The following is a 17,752-nucleotide window of genomic DNA, read 5'->3' as shown; positions in this document are numbered from 1 at the left end:
CTGGACCACAAACACAGCGGGCCGATTTGGAATGGGCCAAAAGTTCCTTTGGGCTAGCCCGCTCATTCGTGGGATGGACGGTCCGTTGCAATCTGGGCCGTCGGATCGGTTTGCCGTTGGCGACTTTGTCCACCGGCGGCGACCAAACCACCGAGCCAGACAGCAGAAGAGATGCTGCTCCGCGTCGGCCTCGCGCGCAGCGCCCACCTTCGCGGCGGCGGTGGCGGCGTCTCCCTCTCCCTACCCCTAGCGCGGCTCTCTCGTTCGAGCCGCCGCCACCGCCCGATCCTGAGTGGACGGACACGGTGGAGTACCTGGACGAGTCGGGCGCGCTGCTCTCCTCGGCGCGCGGGGCGCGGCCGGCCGTGCCGGGCGCAGACCCCACCATCCTCTCCGGCGCCTCCGCGCACCCGCTCCCGCGCCCCGCAGCTGCGGCCCGCCTCGCGGCGCTTGCGCTCCGGCACCGCTCGGGCGCGCCCCTCTCCGCCGCGCTTCCCTCCGCGCCCGACCCCGCGCTGTTGCTCCTCGCAGCCTCCTCGCTCCCGGCCTCCGACCCCGTCCCGCTCATCTCCCTTGTCGCGTGGGCGCGCCTCCAGCCGTGGTTCGTCCCCTCCGACGACCTCTCCTCGCTCCTCGCCGCGCGCCTCCCGCCGGCCACCCACTCCTCCGAACTCCTCGCGCTCTTCGACGACACCCTAGGGCTCCCCGACCTCGCCGCCTTTCCCAAGACTCTCAACGCCGTCGTCTCCGCGCTCGCCACCCACGGCCTCCTGGAGCCGGCCTTCTACTGCTTCAAGCGCCTCCGCGACGCCAGCTTCAGGGGCCTCGAGACGCCCGCCTACAACGCCCTCCTCTCTCTGTTGCTCGCCAGGGGCCTCGCCTTCAAGGCCTTCGAGGTGCTCGACCAAATGGCGACCTCGGGCTGCGCCCTCGACGAGGGCACGTACGAGCTCGCTGTGCCTGCTCTGGCGCGCGCCGGGAGGATCGACGCCGCCCGCAAGATGTTCGATGAAATGAAGCAAAGGGAGGGAATTGGGCGGGCGCCGGTGGGCGTGTATTCGGTGATGGTGGACGTGCTGGCAAAGGCAGGGAGGCTTGATGCGGCCATGGGGATGTACAGAGAGATGGTGGCGGTCGGGCATCGGGTGAGCACAGCAGTGAGCACCGCCATGGTGGAGGCCCTGTTGAGATCTGGGAAGCTGGATGCTGGGATGGAGCTTTGGGAGGAGATGAGGAGGGGAGGGCTCCGACCAAGCTTTGGCTTGTACACAATGGTGGTCGAGGCCAATGCATGGTCTGGAAGGTTGGACATGGCCGCCAAGTTGTTTGGTGACATGGAGAAGTCTGGCTTCTTCCCTACGCCAGCCACATATGCCTGTCTGGTGGAAATGCATGCCTCGGCTGGGCAGGTGGATGCAGCAATGCGGTTGTATCACTCCCTGGCGAATAAGAGGCTGCTGGATTTGGCTGCAAAGGTGCTGCTGGAGATGAAGGCGTCAGGTTTCCCGATAGAGGTAACCGCAAGTGACCTGCTGATGATCTACATCAAGGATGGGTCAACTGACCTTGCACTCCGGTGGCTACGGTTCATGGGTTCGGCTGGCATAAGGACCAACAACTTCATCATAAGGCAGCTGTTTGAGTCTTGCATGAAGACGGGGCTGTATGACTCAGCGCGGCCGTTGCTTGAGGCATATGTTGCTGGGGCAGCGAAGGTGGACTTGATTCTCTACACATCCATCCTCGCACACTTGGTGCGGTGCCAGGACGAGAGCAGCGGGCGTGCAATCATGGACATCCTGAGCGTCAGCAAGCACAAGGCGCATGACTTCATGTGTGGGCTGTTCACTGGTCCGGAGCAGCGGAAGCAGCCTGTGCTCTCGTTCGTGCGCGAGTTCTTCCAGGGCATCGACTACGACAACGAGGAGAGCGCAGCCAGGTACTTCGTGAACGTCCTGCTCAACTACCTGGTGCTCATGGGGCAGATGAACCGTGCCCGTTGTGTGTGGAAGGTCGCCTATGAGAATAAACTGTTTGCCAAGGCGATCGTCTTTGACCAGCACATCGCATGGTCCCTGGATGTCCGGAGCTTATCCGTGGGTGCAGCTCTCGTGGCGACTGTGCACACACTGCATCGGTTCAGGAAGCGGATGCTCTACTATGGGGTTGTGCCACGGCGCATCAAGCTGGTGACAGGGCCGACACTGAAGATGGTGGTGGCACAGGTGCTGGCGTCGCTGGAGTCGCCGTTTGAGGTGAGCAAAGTCGTCTTGCGGGCACCTGGCAACTCTGTACTGGAGTGGTTCAAGAAGCCAATCGTTCAGCAGTTCCTCCTGAACGAGATACCATCCAAGGCCGACGTCCTGATGCACAGGCTCAACGTGATGTTTCCAAGTTCTGCACCGGAGGTCCGATCCCTGTCCATTCCAAGATCTCTTGGCATGTCTAGGTGATGACACGACAGGCTTTGTTGCTTGAACACTGCAAGCTGAAATGTATTTGTATACTAAAGCTTCGTGGATGTGGAATTCAAAGTTTCTAAATGTGGGGAAAGACAGAATGCAAATGAGTGTAAGGTTCTGTTCTGCTGCTTGAGAGCGTCAGCGTATATTATAGGGAAAAAGTGGCATGGACATGATGCTTAAGATAAATAGTATTACTTGCGTTTAAATTGCTATATAGAACTTTCTTTTTATTCAAACTATACTTCACTTAGGCATGATATATCGACACACAACAATATGTTGAGGTGAGCATTTGTAGATACAAGCAGGAATCAGGTGTCGTAGCTACAGAGCTGGGACCGGTGAGCTCGCTAGTGACGCCGCGCTGAGGGTGTCGCCGACGTCGATGACGAAGCGGTACCTGACCTCGCCCTTGCCGAGGCGCTCCATGGCCTCATTTACTTCTTCAGTGCCGATCAGCTCGATGTCCGCTGTCAGCCCGTGCTTGGCTGCTAAGTCCATCATCTCCTGCGTGTCCCTGATGCTCCCCATGCAGCTCCCGCCCAGAGTCTTGCCTCGCAACATTTCTCATCATCCACCTCCATTGAAGATCATCAGAGTACCATTGTGCAAGATGTATGGGTATTGCCATCTTTTTTTTTTCTTGAAAATGGGTATTGCCATCTTATCATCAACATATGGAAGATGACGAAATGGTGTACCGTGTGCAATTGTTGAATTGACCTCTGCAACGGTATCGGAATTTAGAAACAGTCAAACAGACTTACCAGCAACCAAAGAGAAGGCAGAGATCTGCAGAGGCTTCTCAGGCAGGCCAAGCAAGATCATCTTGCCGTGGGGCTTGAGGAGAGCAAGGTAAGAGTACATGGACATGCTTGCAGAGGCCGTGTTTAGAATGCCATGCATTGTGCCCTTCACAGCCTGTCAAAATGCAGATCAAGATACATAAGTTAATACTTGGTTAAAGAAGATGACATGATGGTATAAAATGGGGTGTTCTCAAGTTAGGGTCCATAAAGCTTTGGACGTTTTTTGTAATGAAGCAGCAGAACTTCACCAAGGATTATACCAATGATAGAGATCTGAAGCTGCACCCTAACTACAAACAGTGAAACAGATAGATTGGTCCCACAATGATAAATAGTTCATTTACTCATAATGCAATGCGAAGTGGTCCTTATCAACTAGTACATGAGTATTTTTGTTCAATCCAATTTATCCCTTAATTGGACTACTTGAAGTCCCATGAAGCCAAGCCAACCAACATTTCTTACCTTCATCTGATTAGCATCACTGCTAACAACAAAGGCGTCTGCACCAAGCGTCTCCATAGCCTCCTCCCTCTTCTCCGGGGACGTGCTGATCACTGTCACCCTCATCCCGAATGCCTTTGCAAACTTCACGGCGACATGCCCAAGCCCCCCAAGTCCAACCACGCCAATGTGCTTGCCTGGCTCGTTTAGCCCATGGTACTTCATGGGGTTGTACACGGTTATCCCAGCACAGAGCAGTGGCGCTCCTTTGTCAAGGGGCATGCCATCAGGGAACCGGATGACAAAGCGCTCATTCACGACGACCATGTCAGAGTAGCCACCGTAGGTGACGGTGCCGTCCCTATCATAGGAGTTGTAGGTGAAGATGATCTTGGAGCAGTAGTTCTCGTGTCCTTCCTCACAGCTCTCGCAGGACTGGCAAGTGTTGACCATGCACCCGACGCCAATATTGTCTCCAACGTTGAACTTCTTCACATTCTTGCCAACCTCAGTGATCAGTCCGGTGATCTCATGCCTGCATCCATCCATCAGCATTATTTGTCCTCAGAGCAACCAATCAGAGTTACCTCTGTTAAAGGTGAGACCATGAGAGCTCTAAAGAATTTGAGATGGCCTCATGCGTGTAGTATTATCTCACATTCAGAGAGGATATTATTTTCTCTCCTCCTGAACGAAGATTCAGAGTGGGCATCATGCAAGTATGCAGTGGGCAGCTAGAATTGATGAAGTCTTAAAAAAAAAGAATTATGAACTAGTAACTCTTTTCAAGACATGAGAACCCTTACCCAGGGACAACAGGGTAGTTGGCGTTCTTCCACTCATTCTTGATGGTGTGCAGGTCAGAGTGGCATATCCCGCAGTACAGTATCTGTATGGCAACATCGTCATCTCCAGTGTCCCTGCATAATGGCAAGGTGCCAAGGTATAAAACATCTTCTCATGCAACAAGCCCATTCTGCTTATCTGTCCGATCTATTTGAAGGTTCAAGTCAGGAAAGAACTATTTATTAGGTGCTGGAATGACAATAATTCAGTCTTGAGAGTTCAGGTTTCATCACACATATGGTCGCGAATTTCCCCACACAACAAGAGACCACCTAATCATTGTTCAACTGAAAATATTTCATGGCCATGTTTCTAGACCAAAGTATGGGCAGTAAAGTGCCCAACTCAACTTCATACCCAAGATTTTCACTACTCCAAGCTTTTTCTTTTCTCAAACACACACAGTGTATCTTTGTATTAAGGAGCAAGAATCCTTACAAAGCACACACATGAGTCTAGAAAAGCATTTGCGCCTTATGCTTAGAGAAAAAAAACCTCAACCAAGAAACCAGACACCTCCTGGTTGCCTTGAGGCTCCAAGGCAAGAAGAAAAGAAATGCCCCGAACCCCTGCCGGACACTATTTTTTTTTCGAACGTGCCTCAGACACGGTTTTCATTAAGCAGGAGAAGATAGTTTACTCGAAATTACAAATAAATGCCCTGGTAATCCAACGATTATCAAAGCACAACGGCCCACGGGCAGCAAGCGATTTTGATTTACATACTACTATGCTTGCGACGGGAAGGATAAGAGCAGCTTGTATCCTGCCAAACACCACTCCTCGACCTCGCCCAAGATCGAGCAAGCCAGACCAGCCGCGTCAGTAGAAACTCCATCAAAAGTGCACGAGTTCCTCTCCTTCCACAGTCTCCAGCCATCGCCGGTTTGACAACGAGCTTTCTTCTGCGCATCCAGCATTCCATGACATCCTCCTCATTGACGAGCACATCTCCCTCGCCCATGTGGTGAAAGAACTTGGTGTTTGCTAGGTCCCTAACGACATTGCGACGGACATGGCCATTCAACCCGCCCACATTCCAAACAACGCAGTCGTATGATATCATTGAGAAACAAAGGGCGCGACTGACAAAGGTCCCAGGCTCCTCTACAGCGCGTCCCCCTCCAACTATTCCAAGTGTAGACAATCCATTCCAATCAATCAAACCGCTGCTCTGTAAGGATTAAGGAAAAACCTTCCATAGATGATTGCATAGTTTTAGCTGAAATAGAATGCATAGTTTCACCAACAGTAATACTAGTACTCGAGAAAGAAAACATATCATTATAGTAATTGCAGAAGATGAGCTGGCACCGAGGGAAGCAGGCAGCCATATCCGCCCTGTTCGTTTGGGCTTATTTGGCTGATAAGCCATGGCTGAAAGTACTGTTGGCTGATTTGGTGTGAGAGAAAAATATTGTTCGTTGGCTGAAAAAATACGCCTTATAAACCAAACAAGCCCAAGCAAACAGGGATCACCAACAAACAGATTGTTGGCTGGTTGAAAATTTGGAAAGGCCTGCGCTGCTGCACAGACAAAATCTGGTAATGACTTCAACACACATGGGCCAGATGCAACCAACTCATGGACCTATTTCCAACACACCACCTTCAGTCTCTAATAAGACATGGCTGAAAGTACTGTTGGCTGATTTGTTGTGAGAGAAAAATATTGTTCGTTGACTGAAAAAGTACGGCTTATAAGCCAAGCGAACAGGGCGATTGCTGGCCTTATTGAAACGTTTGTCACAGAGGGGAGATAGGGGAAAAAACATTAGCATACATGACTATGAACAGGGACGCAGCTCACTGCTCACATACTCCCTGTGCTGTCAGGCCCTACAGGTTGAAACACATCCATGCACGGACCAACGCTCGTGATGGGCATTTATTTATTTACTAGGAGATGGAGGCTCCACAACGGAAGGAAATGGTGACTGCGACGGTAGCAACCAGAAACCAGAAAGGGCTGCGTACAATGAAGAGAGGAGATGGCCTGCAGGAGGAGGAGGAATGGTGTTGTCACCTTGTATTGATGCACCAGCAAAGGATTTTTAAGAAGGGTACATGCCGTTGAGATCTGATCAGATCTGGCACGCGCCAACAGCTGAGCTGTCACCAATTTACCACTACCCACAATCCATTCCCTGGCAAGTCAGAGGTGATTGCTAATGTATGGAACCTTCCTCAACGACTTCAGCATTTTTATTACTGGAATCATTCTGTACACTAGAGGTTTTTACAGTGGTTTATTTGCAGTGGAAGGGCTGACCAGAAATACTGGAACCGTGAGAAAGTACAGCAGATGGCACATAAGCCATCCGGCTGGCGATTGCTATCAAATTTTGTTTGCTTTGCACATAAGCTCGTACAGTATGTTTTTATGATGCATTCAGTCGTAACACTGCATACTGATGCTCAACTCAACTAGAAACTGAGATAAAAAAAAAAATGTGAGGTTTTAGCTCTAAACATCCCATGAAATACGCTTCAAATGTAGGTGCAGATCGACGCTAACAAGAATTCAGAATCTCAATTTCGCAGTGGAACTGGAAGAGAAACCCGCATCCCACGCGCAACAACTAGGCAAAGATCCTACTCGCCCCCATAGCTCTGCTAATCCTACATTGCACCTCAACTCCGAACCAAGCCAAATTAAACGCACTTTCCCAGACGGGAGGCAAAACATCCAGCAGCACGCGAGATTTCACGCGCGTCGGTTTACTAATCCTGCATTGCACTAGCACGCACTCGATTCCATGCCGAGGCACGCCGCACGCTACCACACTATCAACCGCAATTGGGTGAGACCACCACTAGGAACAGATCGAGCAGGCGGCGTCTGGCGAGAGCGAGCGCGTAGGCGTACCTTCGCGAGATGCGGGTGGGGGAGAGGCGGCCGGACGCGTTGTGCGCCGCGAGCGCCAGCGACCTCCGCGGGTGCTGCTCCGCCTCCACCGGTGCCATAATCGTTGCGCCGCGGTGGCTTGATTCGCAGTCAGCAGCGTAGGCGGCGGCTGGTGGCGGTGAGCTGGACTGGAGAAGCGGAGAAGAGTGGTAGCGGTGCTGCGATTGGCGGTGAAGACGGCGCACCGACTCCGGGTTGCCGCTCTCTTTATAGCGCGAGCGAAATGAATTCTCTTCATCCGTTTTTCAAAAATGATTATACCCTATAATAAAAATATAGAGAAATAAACCCCTGTATCGCTGAATTCAACGGTGAGATTCAAATTCCGTGAATTTGGGGGCGTTTGGGACCGCTACGCTCAACTTTTTTTTTTTAAGTTCCGCTCCAAGTTTTTTTAGTCAAACGATTTAAGCTCTACGCACTCTGTTCGAGAAAAAAAAAAGATAGAGTTACGAGAGCACCTAAAGGAGTGTTCCCCAAGCTTCAAGTTTTTGTGGAGCTACTCCATATTAAAGTTTATGGAGCAGAGTTTGTCTTAATTGGTGGAAATCCTATGCCACCATTTCACCTAGCGGAAACTCTGTTTTTATACATGGAGTGATTTAAAAATCATAACTTTCTCGTTTGAAATCCAATGAAGATAAAATTTATATAAAAACTATTGAGTTAATTAAGATGACATCTTCAACTTTATATTTTCACAAATATTTTGTTTTTGATACCATATAACAATTCATACAATGTTCACACTTACACCTACATATCTGAATTATTGTATCAATGTATTAGTTATTTTAAGATGAGCTGCATCTCTCCTCGAGCATTAGTTTTATTTTTCATAAGCAATCATACAGAAAAAAACTATGATTTCTTTAACATAGTGAAAAAGAGAGTGAATGAATAGTCACGATTTTATCCACTCGCTAGCATATCATATCTTATAATAATTGTAACTTTTTGTATGATCTCACATGAACATAAATATTTATATAAAAATTATAGGACTGGACAAGATGGCTTAGAAGTACTAAATGGCATGAACTGCAAATGCAAAGCTGTAGATTTATCGAGCTCGATAATTGTCATACTAGTTCAATCTGCACCCGAGAGCTCGTATTGAATATTTTTTTTAGGTACACCACACGGAGAATGAATTTTCTGCCATTTGATTTAATGGAAAGGGAAATTCCGCCTATTTAACTGGTGATTTTTTTCATCTTTCCATCTCGATTGGCCATAGAAGATTATTTCGAATCGAAAAAAGATAGGGCATTAGTTTTTTTAAACAAATTTATTTAAATATAAAAAATTCGTAGCGAAAACCGTCCTTTGTAAGTTGGGGCCGCAGCGCATTCGCCCGCGGCACTCAAGGCTCAATTGTCTCCATCTAAGGTCCAACTAGAGCCCAATTACACGTATAACTCCATTCTTTTCCGTCCTCCCGCAGCAACTCGAATCACCAAACCAAAGAGACGACAGAGCGGAGTCGAGACTCGAGAGCACCCTCCCGGATCTCTCTCCCACCCGCGCCTCGATCGTCGCCGCCGTCCACTGCCGCAGCGATGGCCTCCCCCGACCTGCTCTTCAATCTGCGGAACCTCTTCTACCTGGGCGCCTACCAGGCGGCCATCAACAACAGCGACGTCCCGGGCCTCGACGCCGACGCCGCCGCCGAGCGCGACGCCATCGTCTTCCGCTCCTACATCGCCCTCGGCTCCTACCAGGTTCGAATTCACCCGGCGTCAGGCGCCTCACCGCTAGCTCGCCGCAGTTGGTTCCAGCTCTGATAGGTGGGCACGCGCGCGTGCCTCTTTGTGTTTCTGCAGCTGGTGATCAGCGAGATCGATTCGTCGGCCGCGACCTCGCTGCAGGCCGTGAAGCTGCTCGCGCTGTACCTCACCGGGGACAAGGTTAGCGCGCTGGATCTGAACTATGTCGCCTCTGATCTGGTCCTGATCGTGCTCTGCTGGTCTGGATCTGGGTCGTTGGGTTGGGAGTCGGTGTGATAGTAGGATTAGATCTGTCACTGCTAAACTAAGTAGTGTGGTCTGGGTTAGATCCTGTGCATCATGTGCATTGCTAGAGGTTACGGAGTGACATGTTGATGATCGGTTGCTACGGCCATTTTAGTTGAAAGCGTGAGCTCGTTTGCGCCATGGGTACTATGATCCTGTATTCCTGTTTTTGCTTGTGTTTTGAATAGGTTTCTGTAAGGGCAACAATCGTACAACAAGCATATCATCATTTCTACACTGCTGTTAGAAACTACCCTCTCCTCCCGCCCCTTCCCACTAAGGCATAGGGTTGACGATGTGATTACTACAATATAGCATTGGAAATACGATTCAGTTAAAACTTCTCAACACCATCAGCTTATCAGGTTTGTTGGTGGACATGTGTTGGACCTTTTCAAATCATTGTCGCAACCTGTGTGTGCCTAGGCATATGATCCTCTCCTCCAATGATATGTGCTGCTTATAAGTTTAGGCAGTGTGAAGTCCACTTATCTAAATCTCAGGGTGACCCTGTGTGCCTGGGTGGGTGGGAATCTAACTGGACAAAGTTACAAATTGCATACCTGTTTTTTCATATAATAAAGGCACATATTTACTTATTTAGCTTGTGATCTTTATAACAATTTATAAAGGTGATAAAATGCTACCAAAAAGAAGCATCTGGAAGTATCACTCTTTGTGAAACGCATACTGCTTGTATATCAGCTAAAATTATAGATTTGACCGTATGATGTTCCTTGAGGGAGTTAGTACCATAGACTAATTACTTTACCCATACCGGAAGCAAGGACCTGTGGTAAATTTTCATCTTGTGATTACTCATCTGAGACATAGGAGTACCAATATTATGTGCAATGATTTATCTTTCTTATAATTTGGTTATAGTAATGAGATAGCAGTTCAGGTGGTACAAATACCTAATTTCTGTGCATGTATGTGTCTGTTTTGCAATTTAAAGGCGCTTCTGATGTTCAGACCTTTAGTATTTTTCATTTCCATCCAGATAGTCTGAAATGACTTTTATGTTATTTTTCATTCAATCCTGAAGGAAGGTGCTATCTCCAGTCTCAAGGAATGGTTGAGCGATTCAGCAATTGGAAGCAATCCTGTTTTGCGATTGATTGCTGGAATTATATTTATGCATGAGCAGGACTACAATGAGGCTCTCAAGCACACACACTCTGGAGGAACTCTGGATTTGTATGTTACTATGTTTACCTTTATCCTCGATCTTTTGATGGTGTAGAATTTCAGTATTGAACCATATGGATGAGATTGGACAGCTGCAAATGTTCTATGAATTTTGATTGCCAGACAGCAAGTGTACAAGTTTATTTCTTGTGTGGTATAGCAACTGAAATCTTACTAGTGAAAAATTAACTTCAAATACTACAGTTTCCTTTACACTGTTGATTACCTACTTGATGTGGTTGTAAGCTTTTCCTTTGCTAAAGTTCTAGAGCTTCAAACCTTCCATGACTATAGATGTTATTATGTTCATGTTGTTGAAATTGTGATGCTTTAGAGTTGGGCTATTTAGATGTTCATTTTTGTAGGATCAATGACAGATATTCAGTTTTTTTAAGTGTTCTGTGATTTGAAGTTATGATATTGCTTACTCCCTCCATGTTCCTAAAGAAAGTCGCTTTGAGGTTGTCTTAAGTCAAACATTTTAAACTTTGACTACCAATAAATTCTTTTGAGTTGAGTTTGAAAATATGAAAGTGATGTAAGTGGATTCATCTCGAAATGTAGTTTAATAAAAGTATATATTGACTATATTTTATAAATATTTTATAGGAAAAAATAGTGGTCAAAGTTGTTTTTGGAGACCGTGTCGATGTCCAAAACGACTTTCTTTAGGGACATGGAGGGAGTATTGGTTTCAATTCTGAGTTTCTGACATTGCTGATTTGTAAATTCACTGTGAAGCTTGGTGTTTTGAACAACATCTTTAATACATCCAGCGTCCTTCAAACTTAAGCTGTTTGTTGATGGGACTTGCACTTGGTTACAGGCATGCATTGAATGTCCAGATCTTCATCAAGATGCATCGTTCAGACTATGCTGAGAAGCAGTTGAAGGTCATGCAACAAATTGATGAAGACCATACACTCACACAACTTGCAAACGCATGGCTTGGCATTGCTGTTGTAAGTAATTTCACAGTCCAATGTTATGACATGCTGAAGTTTCATCTCTGCATTGGTCCAGAAACATGTGCTTTGACATCATCTTTAATGGTTGCAGGGTGGCTCTAAGATCCGTGAAGCTTATCTCATATTCCAAGACTTCGCTGAAAAGTACCCAATGACAGGGATGGTTCTAAATGGGAAGGCAGTCTGCTGTATGCACATGGGAAGCTTTGAGGAGGCCGAGACTCTATTGCTTGAAGCGCTGAACAAGGTTTGCACTGATTAGTGATTACACACATTTGCAGCAATGGGAGCTCTAAATCTTGTGAAATTTGTTTTTTATTTTCATTTGCTTTGGTGTTGCATAATGTTGTAACCGTGTAATTCTAATTTTCTATTATTGTAGGATGCAAAGGATCCTGAAACTCTTGCCAATCTAATTGTATGTAATCTCCACCTTGGCAAACCATCATCACGGTTCCTCAGGTACAAAGTGTAACTGAAAAACATCTATACAGTTTCTACTGCTATTCTGCTACTCATTATGTGATTGTGTATGTCTTCTCTTGTGAATTTGAATAATCCAGTAAATGCATGGTAAATTGATTTAGTGGTCTTAGAAATACTCTCTCCATCCCAAAATAAATCAATTTCTAGAATTATCTAAGTCAAACAATCTAAAGTTTGACGGAATTTATAGATAAAGGGCGTACCCAGTGCAGAGAGCTCCCGCTCTGTGCGGGGTCTGGGGAAGGGTGTCAGTGGCAAGCCTTACCCTCGCCTGTGCAATGCGAGGAGATCGCGACTCGAACCCGGGACCTTCCGGTCACAGGCGGTAAGACTCTACCGCTTGCACCAGGTCCGCCCTTCACGGAATTTATAGATACAAGCACATATATTTATGAGATCAAATTAATTAATATCATTAGATGCACTGTGAAATATAATTTCATGGTGTATTTATTTAGGATCATAGATGTTGGTACTCTTTTCTATGAAGTTGGTAAAACTTAAAATAGTTTGACTTAGGACAACTCTAGAAGTTGATTTATTTTGGGACGGAGGGAGTAACCCAGTTGATGAATGTACATGGATGGACAACTAGCAGACATTGTTCTAAATATAAACAACTAGGAAGATTGCAGGACAAATGTAGATTGTACCATTACTGTTTTTGGCAACATGTATTAAACTTCGTGTTTAGGGTCTTAAACATTTAAGATTAACAGTTAAATTGAGAAATGAGAATATAATTATGCATCAGGGACGAGCATTCTAGTGCAATTAGCTTCTGTTATAGACACTAGAAAGAGCTGTGACCTTGGAGTCTGGGCTCAGGTGTTGTGACGTGCTGGGATTAGGACCACAGGGACATTGTTGTGACTTGTGAGATATTTTTCCGATTCAATGAATTCGTCTGCTCTAGTCTCTTGCGGCCTAGCTGTGGTTTTTGGCCTCTGATCCTGATTTTGCAAATCTGGGATTAACAGTTTACAGCCACTTCTTCGTGATCTCAGATATCCTGACAAAGCCTTCATAACAACTTGAAACTGACCTATGTTGGCTGTGTTTACCAGTCCAACTTTGGGTCCACACGCATTCAAGAATACTGTTGTACTTGCTTTATATGCTGTTGGCTGTTGTACTAATATAGTACGAAAAATAAGTGGCAGAGTCCTATGAACTTTTGATTTTGGAGGGATGTTATAAATCACTTAGGGATACCCTAAGCTTCATTTAATTAACTCAATTAGTGGATTGTGACATATACAAGACACAGGAGATTGATACGTTGAAAAGCTGAGGGCAACATCAAGACCGTAATTATATTATGGATAGATTCGAAACCGTTTACTGGCGCACCCCGGATGTTATAATTAGAACTTTCCCTGCTTTGTTTTTGTGTTTTTACTTGGTCAGTGGTAATACGACACTTCCCTTTGGATTTGTCCAAAAAAAGTGTAACTCTCTTTCCATTTGCAGCCAGCTGAAGCTATCGCATCCTGATCATGTGCTCGTTAAGAACGCAGCATCATCAGAAGCGACCTTCGAGAGGGCCCTCCAAGCCGTCGCTTGAGCTCGACAAACCCCAGCCAGATTACAGAAAGCAGCACATTGATCTCTTTTTTCCCATTTTGAGTGTGTTAACCCAGTAAAGTATGGTGGTTTTGGTCGTCTATCGTCGCTGTTAATGCGACTCGGCCAGTCTTGTACTACAACTGCTGTATTAACGGATATGTAGAATATTGAATCGTTACATCTATTGCCAACATCAGTATTTTGTTTTGTTATAGTAGATATATGCAATACTGTCAAGTGTCAACCCTTGTAGGCGACGATCTGAGAACCATACGTATAAAGAACGTGACCGTGTCTTTCTGGACCTCACAATAATTTCCTCATGTGCTTTAGGAAACGGAATTGTGTCGTTTTTCGTGGTTGGCAGTGTGCTTATGCTGTTATTCGTGTCCAAGCAACGCTTGTTGCTGAAGAAACAGTCTGTACTATGTATGCTGAGATTGGGTGGGAAAAGTTGGGCAAATGCTCGTCGCCTTTTGGTTTAAAGAAACAAATCGATGATTCGCTGCTGCTGCTGCCTCGTTCAAATGCATAGAAGTCTTGCCGTTGCTTTTACAGTCGTACTCGTACTTGCAGCGCCTTTCTTTGGTATGCTTATATTAATGAGACTTCTGTTAAATGTCCGCTCATTTGCTCTCGAAAGTTTCATGCTTCATTTGTTTCTGGGACATTATTGGGTATTTTTCTTGATCGTAGTCTCTGCTCATTTCTTTGTGTTGATCGGTGATTTTTCGCCGCATGGAAAGAATTTCTGGAACAATGGAGATTTTATTCGACAGCAAAAGACAACAGTTTTCAGTTTTGGCACAGCTGAAAAGAATGTCATCCGGTAAATGCTACTCTCCCACCGGCCCGCACATAACCTTGGAACCGGCTGGATTTTTTCCAAGGTCGAAAATGGGATATCACTAGTAACATGCATTTGCGCAGTTGTGCCAGTGCCACACACCTGACAACACTTGATGATGGGATGGAACTTTCAGGTCAGGTCTATACAAAAGTTGAAATAACTTTGCTCGAAGGAAAATTGGGTGGAGTCCGAATTTTGTGTATGAAAATAAAATAATTGTGTGCAGAGTCTGAATTTTGTGTATGAAAATAAATAAATGGTGAAGACAACCAGTTCGTTAGTAGTACTATACTAGTAGCTATGAATAGTTGACCGATTTTGTCAACATTACACCAGAAGCATCATATATATTACACACGCACTTTATTCATAAATGTTCTTAACGACTACAAGCGGCCCTATACCAAGGCCACAACTCTCACACTGGTTTATGATACAATAATATTGGTACATGATTACAAAATAAATGCACAACCCACAGTTCCATGTATATCACAAGCCAGAGCTCATGTATATGAAGCTACATATGCTTAATAAGCGATTTATGTATATTTGTGTTATATGCATGTATAACTTGAGTGATTTATCATATGTATATGTATACTATATATATAAACCCTTAAGAACCCAATGCATTGATGCGTGCATGCGGATATTATAGTATAATGATGATACATCATATAGTGGTACATATATATGCAGATGATCAGTGGGCTTAATTTACGGGCAAGTGAAGCTGGAGGGCACGTGCTTGCCGCACTCGTTGACGAGCACGGAGATGGCGACGGGGAGCACGACGCTGATGCTGAGCGCCTTGGCCTTGATGGTGGTGCAGAGGCAGAGCGCGGCGTCGAGGTCGGCCACGCCGGAGAGCAGCGGGCAGCAGGTGTCGCTGGCCTCGGTCCCGACGACGGCGTGCACGAGGCCGTTGAGCGCGTCCACGCACGCCAGCAGCTTCAGCGTGTCCACGGGGCACTTGCCCGTCGGCGTGGACGGCGTCGGCGTCGGCGAGTAGGGCGGGGGAGGGCACGGCGTGGACGACGGCGGCGGCTTCACCTTCGGGGGCGGCGGCGGCGGCGGCTTCGGCGTCGGGCAGTAGGAGCAGGCCGCGGCCTGCGCGAGCAGCGTGGCCGCGACTAGCAGGAGGGCCACAATGCGGAGGCGGTTCGTGGTCGTGGCCATGGCGCGCGGCGCGGCGCGGCTTGTAGCTAACTTGCTTCTCAGGTTGAGTACTGGTGCGAGCGAGTGGTGATGAAGCACAGGGCGGGCTGGGGTGCGGTTTATATAGGCGTGCGTGAGGCCGTGGAGTGGCATCGGCAATGGCCGAGCTGCTGCCATGTCTCACTGTCTGTCTCGGTTGCCAAGGTTGTGGCTGGCGTCCATCGACCGAGTTTGCTGGATGGGATCATCGTCGTTGCTTCGACGCCCAAGCTAGTCATGGCGACTTGCTGGGCGATCCATCATCCAACGAGTTGTCCTCTCCTCGTCTCAGCTCGTTCCTGGAAACGCGCGCATGTGAGTGTGAGTGTTGTGAGGACGTGCAGTGGGGTCCGCGGCATGTCGCGGTTGAATCGACAGCCTACTGGCAGACAGCCGGCTTTCAACTGTCGCTCGACCGCCCGCACTGCACTGCACGGTTGTTTTGTTGTATATGGACAGAACAAACTTTTAGTAGTTTTCCAGCCGTAGGTCCTGAACTTTCGCACTATGCAAAAAGAAAATTCCTCATATTAAATTTATGATACATGTATGGAGTATTAAATGTAGACAAAATTAAAAACTAATTGCACAGTTAGGTTGTACTTTGCGAGACGAACATTTTGAAGTTGCGCAGTAAATCCGGCGGCGCCGAATCCGTCGAACTAAACGTGGCCCTAGCTTGACGCTGTAACTTCGTTCGCGTAGTAGGCACGACGACAGGACGAGCCGGACCCGTGCATGCGTACGGCTGGGTGAAAGAAACCTTACCCTGATGACGTCTAGCCAGCTAACGTGCATACAATACATCCAACTACCAGTTACAATATCAAAGTCTCAAGTAAAAAACAAATGAACTGTGTACGTAGTGCAAGAACTTGAGTAGCTAGCTGGCTTGATTTTTGTCTTTGTTCTTCTCTGGAACACGCACGCACTATGACGTGTATGCTTGCAATCCGTTTGCGATTTTGCATGGGCCCTTACACTCCGATCCTCCATTGGCAGTTTGGCACTATCTTCAGATATTTCTTCTTTAAAACTAAAGGCTAGATCGCATTTATATATTTTTGTATTGATATTTCAGCCGTCGACAATCATCGTATACATTCTCTTCATCATTCAAGACCGAATAAATGAGAGCTTAGCTAACTCCACGTAACACTATACCACAACACTCATCTATAGCGATTCCTTTTGTATCAGTATCAGTGTTTGTCTACACGACCATTAAGCCTGTTTACACACCGTGCAAATGCTACACGACGGCTTGCCGCTCGTATATGTTTAATCAGTCATTTATCTTGTTTCATCATTGTTTACTCCGTTTAATTGACCATTCAGCCCGAATAGATAGTTAGATGATAGGTGACCGTTTAGTCTATTTAAATGTTTAGACTAACATTGGTCGATATAAGCCGTTATACCGACCGACTGTTAGACGTTATTGTGTAGATATATCGATTGATAGTTTGACATCTATTGTAAACTTATATTGATAAATTGTCTGATGATATATATTTGTAATGACCAACTATCCAACACTAGGCATAATATGGATTAATTAGTATTACAGTAACCATATAACATCATCCATTTAAACATTAACCATCCAAGCTCATGCTAAACATCAAATACCGAAATGGCTAAACCATGCTCACAATTTTCATTGAAGCCATCAGCATTTGTACTTGTACAATGTTTTATTAAAATACCCACAACCAAGGTAGATCACTTAAGTATCTACACAACTAAGATGTTTGTCATGTATAGCCCATAACTCACAGGTATTGTTTGTACAATCATAAAGTTCTTTTAAAAACTGTTTCATCTCTAGGAAGTCATGGAACAAAACAACCACTATAAGCACTTTGATCATATTTCTCAACAAACTATATATATCTACCTGAAAATCAAAACAGCCATTCAATTCATCAATAACATTACCTAAATTTGCCTTTTTTCCATGGAAATAATTGTCACTATGTCCTGGGCTATCTGGATGGT

General features: G+C 46.4%; 3 protein-coding genes and 1 pseudogene across 6 annotated transcripts; 2 read left to right on the top strand and 2 right to left on the bottom strand.

The window, feature by feature from the left end:
* The first annotated feature begins 31 nt into the window (after positions 1-31).
* On the top strand, positions 32-2,640 carry LOC136497422 (pentatricopeptide repeat-containing protein At1g79490, mitochondrial-like; annotated as a pseudogene).
* Positions 2,641-2,777: 137 nt separating this feature from the next.
* On the bottom strand, positions 2,778-7,629 carry LOC136497424 (cinnamyl alcohol dehydrogenase 7-like). 4 transcript variants are annotated; one of them, XM_066493213.1, is made up of 5 exons: positions 7,434-7,629; positions 4,525-4,638; positions 3,740-4,253; positions 3,233-3,386; positions 2,778-3,128 (listed from the first exon to the last, which is right to left on the bottom strand). In XM_066493213.1, exons 1-5 carry the CDS (start codon positions 7,529-7,531, stop codon positions 2,911-2,913), a joined length of 1,098 nt encoding a protein of 365 aa, XP_066349310.1. In that variant the 5' UTR covers positions 7,532-7,629; the 3' UTR covers positions 2,778-2,910. The 4 variants fall into 4 exon arrangements, with proteins under 4 accessions (XP_066349310.1, XP_066349311.1, XP_066349312.1 ...); XM_066493214.1 differs by having other exon boundaries at positions 2,778-3,107; XM_066493215.1 differs by having other exon boundaries at positions 2,778-3,014.
* Positions 7,630-8,898: 1,269 nt separating this feature from the next.
* On the top strand, positions 8,899-14,016 carry LOC136497420 (coatomer subunit epsilon-1-like). Its single transcript, XM_066493211.1, has 7 exons — positions 8,899-9,196; positions 9,299-9,382; positions 10,536-10,687; positions 11,505-11,640; positions 11,738-11,893; positions 12,029-12,108; positions 13,606-14,016. The coding sequence occupies exons 1-7, from the start codon at positions 9,035-9,037 to the stop codon at positions 13,697-13,699; spliced, it is 864 nt and encodes a 287-aa protein (XP_066349308.1). The 5' UTR covers positions 8,899-9,034; the 3' UTR covers positions 13,700-14,016.
* An 881-nt stretch (positions 14,017-14,897) lies between these two features.
* LOC136497421 (14 kDa proline-rich protein DC2.15-like) lies at positions 14,898-15,930 on the bottom strand. Its single transcript, XM_066493212.1, has one exon. It carries the CDS (start codon positions 15,887-15,889, stop codon positions 15,272-15,274), a length of 618 nt encoding a protein of 205 aa, XP_066349309.1. The 5' UTR covers positions 15,890-15,930; the 3' UTR covers positions 14,898-15,271.
* Between the last annotated feature and the right edge of the window lie 1,822 nt (positions 15,931-17,752).

This window comes from Miscanthus floridulus, chromosome 12 (genome assembly GCF_019320115.1).
Source record: "Miscanthus floridulus cultivar M001 chromosome 12, ASM1932011v1, whole genome shotgun sequence".
NCBI classification, from domain to species: Eukaryota; Viridiplantae; Streptophyta; class Magnoliopsida; order Poales; family Poaceae; genus Miscanthus; species Miscanthus floridulus.
Note: the sequence above shows the minus strand (reverse complement) of the source record. Positions and strands in the feature narration are given on the sequence as shown.